The 6,892-nt window shown below is 43.0% G+C and overlaps 1 protein-coding gene across 3 annotated transcripts in view; it reads right to left on the bottom strand.

Annotated features, from left to right (window-relative positions):
* RHNO1 (RAD9-HUS1-RAD1 interacting nuclear orphan 1) overlaps window positions 1–6,892 on the bottom strand; it is a 10,043-nt gene that overhangs the window by 2,316 nt on the left and 835 nt on the right. Inside the window, exons 1-2 of one of the 3 annotated variants that reach the window (XM_005876988.2) lie at window positions 3,274–3,364; window positions 249–500 (exon numbers count right to left, since the gene is read on the bottom strand). In XM_005876988.2, coding sequence (XP_005877050.1) covers window positions 249–416 — 168 coding nt within the window. In that variant the 5' untranslated portion in view covers window positions 417–500; window positions 3,274–3,364. Of the gene's footprint in view, window positions 1–248; window positions 501–981; window positions 1,075–3,273; window positions 3,365–6,892 lie in introns of those variants that run through there. The other 2 variants (XM_005876989.2, XM_014548367.1) reach the window with 2 other exon arrangements.

Here is a 6,892-nt window from a genome sequence, read left to right as displayed (position 1 = left end):
GGGGGGGGGGGGGGGGGGGAAGGAGACTCCAATTCCAACCAATCCAGATTGAACTTTCTGGGTTCAGTTTGAAATTAGAAAAGAAGATATAGCAGAAGAGATGGCTGACGAGACAGAAAGAGTATATTGCCTCCTTGTCCCTGCCCCATGAATCTTATTCTTTGAAGGCCCTGGTTCAAGGAGCAGAAGAATCAGTATTTTGAGAAGCCTAACAGAGTAAAAGTCAAAGTAAGAAACCCATGGCCTACCCAGGAAGTGATGGTGTTGTGGTCAATGGGCTTGCTGGGCACCTGTCTAGTGTGGGTGATGGGAAGCTGTGGCGATCTATAGTGGTGTTTGGGGCCCTCCAGGGGCTGTTGGTGGAATAGCAGCTGGGCTTTCTGGGATGTTTGGCGGCGTTTTTTTCGGGGAGGCATCAATAGGTGATTGAAGAGCTGTTAGTAGCCACATGGTGCTGGGTGTAGTCAGGTACCAGGAGAGGCTCCAATTCCAACCCATGCCTGCAGAGAAGAAACAAAAGCTCTTATACTCTGCCAGTCTGTTCTACTATCAACTTACCACTTCTACTGAAAGATGTGGGAAGTACAGCATCCTAACCTACACCATCAAGTTAACAACAGTAGTTCAAAAAAAACATCCCCCCCCCCCCGCAAAAAAACAGTAGTTCACATGCAATATCTTATTGAACATGTGTTAAGTGTCATGTTAGGTGTTGAGAATCTAACAATGAAAAATAATTTATTGTATGATCATTTACTGAGTGCCAAGCACTTGTGGGACACAGAAGTCAGACTGTCTCTGTTTCAAAGAGCAGGAGAGATCATTACAATAATAGGGCCAATGCTTCCACTCATCCCAAGGGAGGCTTTCTACAGAGGTATAAAGGGCAAGGGAAAGCAGGGAGGGCACTCCAGGCTGAGGAGCAGCGCACACAAAGCACAAAGAACATGAAGGAGCATAGGAATTCAGGGAATCACAAACCCCATGTAGCTGGACCCAGGTATGAAGAGATGAATGGCAAGAACGAAAGCTGGACATGGTGTCAGGGTTAGTTCAGAAAAAACAGGCGTGTTCTCGTCGGTGTGGCTCAGTTGGTTGGGCATCATCCATGCACAGAAAGGTTGCCAGTCGATTCCCAGTCAGGGCACATGCCCAGATTTCGGATTCATGTACCTGGTCCGGTGCATACGGGAGGCAACCAATAAATATCTCTCTCTCTCTCTCTCTCTCTCTCTCTCTCTCTCTCTCCCCCCACCCCTATTTCTCTCTTCTCTGAAATCAATAAAAACATTTAAAAAAAAAAAAAGAAAAACCAGGTGTATCATATGAGTTTGGATTTTAGCCCAAGTAGTCATTGAAGGATTTCAAGCAAAAAGATATGATCACACTTGGATTTTTTAAACTTTTCATCCCATATCATTTTATTTTTATTTTTTAAAATATATTTTTATTGATTTCAGAGAGGAAGGTAGAGGGAAGAGAGAGATAGAAACATCAATGATGAGAGAGAATCATTGATCTGCTGCCTCCTGCATGCCCCCTACTGGGGATTGAGCCTGCAACCATTTGCAACAGCAACTCTCCCTTCCTCTCTGTAAAAAATCAATAAAATATATTTTAAAAAAAAGAAAATAAAAGTTCCAGTGTAGAGGAAACACTTATATGAGAATTTGGATTTAAGCTTACTGTATAGGCTATGTTTTGCTCAACTGTGTACAGCAGTTATAAATATAGGCAAGAGCTAAATCTATAATGAATTCTATATTCAAAGGAGGACTGGGTATGAGGAGATTTTAGATAAAAGCAAATAATTTTTATTTAAAATTTAAATCAAATAAGAATAAATTAAAATAAGAAATATAAGGACACATATGTAATACCCTTTGTAATACTTTTAGCAATAAAAAAAAAGAAGAGGTCCGTGTCTGAGCGCGAAAAATAAATAAATAAATAAATAAAAATAAATATTGATTTCAGAGAGGAAGGTAGAGGGAAGAGAGAGATAGAAACAGCAATGATGAGAGAGAATCATTGATCTGCTGCCTCCTGCATGCCCCCTACTGGGGATTGAGCCTGCAACCCAGGCATGTGCCCTTGAATGGAATCCGCATGCCGATGCTCTATCCACTGAGCCAAACCAGCTAGGGCCCCAGATCATTTCAAGCACACACAAAAGTAGACTAAATAATATAATGAACCCCTATGTACCCATCACTCCTCAACTCCAACAACCATCAACCCATGGCCAATCCTGACCCATCCATATCCCTAACCAATCTCTTTCCCCTGTATTATTTGAAGAAAATATGATATTCCCAATCATTATATCATTCCTATTAATATTATCAAATGTTTAAATTTTCAATTGTCTCATAAATGTCATAATTGGTTTTTGTTTTCTTTGTCTTTTAGACAGGTCATCCTGGCAACAGTGTGAAAAGAGAGAACAAGTGCCCTGGAAGTAAGAGGACCACTTCTAGGAGGGTACTGTGTTACCTAAGTGAAAAATGGTGAGGCATGAACCTGAGTTGTCAGTGGAGATGGGAGACTGGAGACAGAGGCAGGATCAACAGGACCCAGAAAGTAATAAAAAGTCTGGAAAAGTATCCACTGAATCTAGTAACTAGATCAATGTTATTTTTTGTTGTTGTTAATCCTCAACCAATGATATTTTTTTCCATTGCTTTTTTCAGAGAGTGGGAGGGAGGGAGGGGAGAGAGATATATTGATGTGAGAGAGACATATCAATTGGTTGCCTCCCAAGGGGGGGGGGGGGGAGGATGGGAAGTGAACCTGCAATCAAGGTACGTGCCCTTAACCAGGAATCGAACCCAAGACCCTTCCGTACACAGGCCAATGCTCTAACCACTGAGGAAACCAGTCAGGGCTCACCAGATCAATTTTAATACAAGCTTCATCAATGTAATGGTGGAACAGAAGTTCGAATGCAATAGGTAGAGAGGTAAGTGGGGGGTGCAACTGAGCATCCTAGACTTAGAAAACCACAGAAGGCAGATTGGTTCCACTATACATTCATGATTCAGTTTTTCAGTCAACAACAACAACAAAAATACCCTGATTTATGTCACTAGGCAGTGGAGATACAGGTTAAAAAAGGGGGGGGGGGTAATCTCTACCCTCAAGAAACTAACATTTTTAAACTAATACCTATTTGTTCCTTCATTCAACAAATATTTACTGAGCGCCTACTGTGTGCTAGGTACTATTCCAGGTGCTGGAAATATATACCAGAGAACAAAATCAAATACTTACCCTATGACACTTATATCTTAGTTGGAAGTGATAAGAGGTATGGAGAAAAATCAAACAGGATAAGGGATTGAGCTGACTGGGTGTTATTTTAGACAGGGTTGTCAGGGAAAATGTATCTGAAAAAAAAAACAATATTTGAGCAAAGATCTGAATAAAAAGGGAGAACAAGCTCAGCTGGTGTGGCTCAGTGGTTGAGCATCGCCTTTTAAACATGAGGTCACAGTTTAATTCCCAGTCAGGGGGGGAGGGGGGGTTGTGCAGGAGGCAGCTGATCAATGATCTCTCTCATCATTGATATTTCTATCTCTTCCTCTCCCTTCCTCTCTGAAATCAACAAAAATATATTTTTAAAAATAAAAAGAAAGAACAAGCAAACAATAGATGTGAGTGGCATGCACTCTTCCTCTGGGGAGCATGCTGCACCTTCCCCTTCTCCTTTTCTTCCCCCACAGGCAAGCATCTCCTAAACTCTACCCCAACCAGAGGAGCAGTGGAAGCGGCTGGTCCTCAGTTAACCCCCTGAACCTGTCTCCAAGGCCCCCTTTTCTCTGACTTCCCAGGGAGCCAAAACAGCCCAACCTAGGCTTTCCTGTTACTTCTTCAATGCTAAGCTCTTCCTTATTTCACTGTCTCCAGCTTTAAAAAACATCCCATCTGAATGTGCTTTTGCTACGGCCAATAAAATTCTTGCTTGCTATACTAAAAAAAAAAAAAAAAGATGTGAACGAAGAATAGTCCAGGCTGTAAGAATAATAAGTGCAAAGTGAGAATATGCCTGACTCTTTCAAAAAACAGTAAGGTCAGCAAGGCTGACCAGGAGAGGGTAGGAGATTAGAACCAGTTCATGTGACACTGGGCTTTATAGGCAAGGTTAAGGACTCTGGATTGGATTATTGCTAATGTGATAGGAAGCCACTGAAAAGTTCTGGACAGAGAAGTGACATAATCTGATTTATAGTTGTGGTTTTTTTGATTGATTCATTGATTGATTGGAGTGAGAGGAAGGGAAGGAGGAAGAGAGGGAGAGAAACAAGCATCAGACTTGATGTTCCACTTATTTATGCATCCATTGGTTGACTTTTTCTCGTATGTACTCTGACCAAGGATCGAACCCACAACCTTGGTGTATGAGGAAGACACTTTAACCAACTGAGCTACCCAGACAAGGCTGATTTATACTTCCAAAAAGTATTTTTTTTATTGATTTCAGAGAGGAAGGGAGAGGGAGAGATAGTTAGATACATCAATGATGAGAGAAAATCACTGATGGGCTGCCTCCTGCACCTCCCCTACTAGGGATCAAGCCGCAACCCAGGCATGTGTCCTGACCAGGAATCAAACCATGACTTATTGGTTTATGGGTCGACGCCCAACCATGAGCCACACCAGCCAGGCTGATTTACACTTTTAAAAGATAACTTAAGGCACTTTGTGAGAAAAGGTGCGTTGGGGAAAAGGGGGTGAGAAAGGAAACAGGAACTCAGAAGGCTATACTGCGGGAATCCAGTGGAGAGGTGACACTGGTAGCAAGGGTAACAGGGAGAAGTGTGGAAATTAACCAGCCTCAAGTGGACACTACTGTTGTGTTGCTATCCTACTATGTTTATGTATTAACTCATTTTCCACAAAGATTATCTTAAAACTTTTCCACTTTCTTAAAACTTTAGAACTCTCCTTCTCTATCAATAAATGACCTATTTCCTACTTCACAAAGAATACAGCAAACATCAAAGGACATTCATTTTCCAGAAATCATGCAAACCTGCATATATCTGCAGCCATCCCCCTTTTTCCTTCTGTAATTAGAGGTCAAGTCTCTTTTGCTCTCTCTTTTTAAAAATATTTTTAAATATATTTTTATTGGTTTCAGAGAGGAAGGGAGGCGGAGAGAGAGATAGAAACATCAGTGATAAGAGAGAATTATTGATTAGCTGCCTCCTGCATGCCCCACACCAGAGATCAAGCCCGCAACCCGGGCATGTGTCCTGACCGGGAATCGAACCGTGACCTGGCTCATACATAGGTATGAGCCAGGCTGGCTGGGCCCCTTTTGCTTTCTAAGGCCTTTCGCTCTGGTTGTGCTTTGGAGCCAAACATTTCAATCAACACCTAAAGGTAGATGACTTAAGTATTTATATATTTAGCTTAGAATTCTCCACACTCAGGACTCATATATCCTGCTGTCTATTTAACAGCCACTAGATGTCTCAAATGCACTTCAAACTTAGTATGTTTAAAACTGGATTCATGATCATTTCCCCTGCACCCCTGCCACAAAAGTGATTATCCTCCAGGGCCCTTGCTCAGGAAATGGTATAATTCATTCAGTTACGCATCCAGAAACCTTAGCATTTCCCTTTCCCCTCTCCCATCTGACCCAACACCTCTTCAACAAGTCTTCAAGAATGCCCCTTTCTCCTCCCTGCGTTTCTCTTCCCACCTCCCCACACCACCCTTCAAGTTCCAACAATCCAGGCGTTGATAGTTTCAGTAGCCTAACTGTTCTACCCTAATCCACTCTGGCACCCCCTGCAGAGACCTTTTTAAAAAAGCCTTTGTACTCACCATGCTCTCCCTCCAGCTACACAACCTTTCACACCTTACTCCCTTTGCTTTGAGGGTTTCCCTCCCTTCTTTGCATAAAGACATCAGATCTTATCAAGCTTTAGTTCATCAGGAAAAGCCTTCCCTGACCTACCAAGGCAAGACCTGATTATAGATACTCAAAGTTATCACTGACCTCTAACTTATCACTTCACGGCTATAACTCTCCACTAGCTTATTTTTTAAAATATATTTTTATTGATTTAAAAGAGGAAGGGGGAGAGAAACATCAATGATGAGAATCATTGATTGGCTGCCTCCTGCATGCCCCCAACTAGGACCAACCGGGCCACCTGGGCATGTGCCCTGACCAGGAATCTAACTGTGACCTCCTGGTTCATAGGTAGATGCTCAACCACTGAGCCACACTGGCCGGGCTCCATTAGTTTGAGTCTTCAAAAACGTCTGTGCTCCCTCTTTCCTTCCATTAGACTGTGAACTCAAACCTCCTCTGCCAGGGCCTGGAACACAATAGGTGTTCAACAAAATTTGTTGAATAAGTTAGCAATACTATATAGAAAAGGTTGGTTTGAGGGGTAGAGGTGGATGAGACATCAGTATTTGAAGATCTGGAGCTGAGGTAGGGTTTATGGCGTGTAATTTTTTTTTAAGATGTTGGAAACTTGCCTGGCAGCATGGCTCAGTGGTTGAGCATCGAACTGTGAACCAGGAGATCACCGTTCATTCCGGGTCAGGGCAAGTGCCCGGGTTGCGGGCTCGAGCCCCAGTGTGGGGCGTGCAGGAGGCTGCCGATCAATGATTCTCTCTCATCCTTTATGTTTCTATCTCTCCCTCTTCCTTCCTCTCTGAAACCAAGAAAAATATAGTTTTTAATTTAACAATGTTGGAAACGTGATGAAGAGAATGCGCTGCCCTCAGACTCTCGATTTGGCCGGGGGAAGTTGACGATCGTTGGCTGTTGGTTCGCGGAAACGACCAGGGTAGAAGCAGGCCGGTCCCGAGGGCGGCGGGCGGAGGGCCTGGGTGCTCCGGGAAGCAACGGGGCTGCACGAGG

This window comes from Myotis brandtii, unplaced genomic scaffold, assembly GCF_000412655.1.
Source record: "Myotis brandtii unplaced genomic scaffold, ASM41265v1 scaffold504, whole genome shotgun sequence".
Taxonomy (NCBI): domain Eukaryota; kingdom Metazoa; phylum Chordata; class Mammalia; order Chiroptera; family Vespertilionidae; genus Myotis; species Myotis brandtii.
Note: the sequence above shows the minus strand (reverse complement) of the source record. Positions and strands in the feature narration are given on the sequence as shown.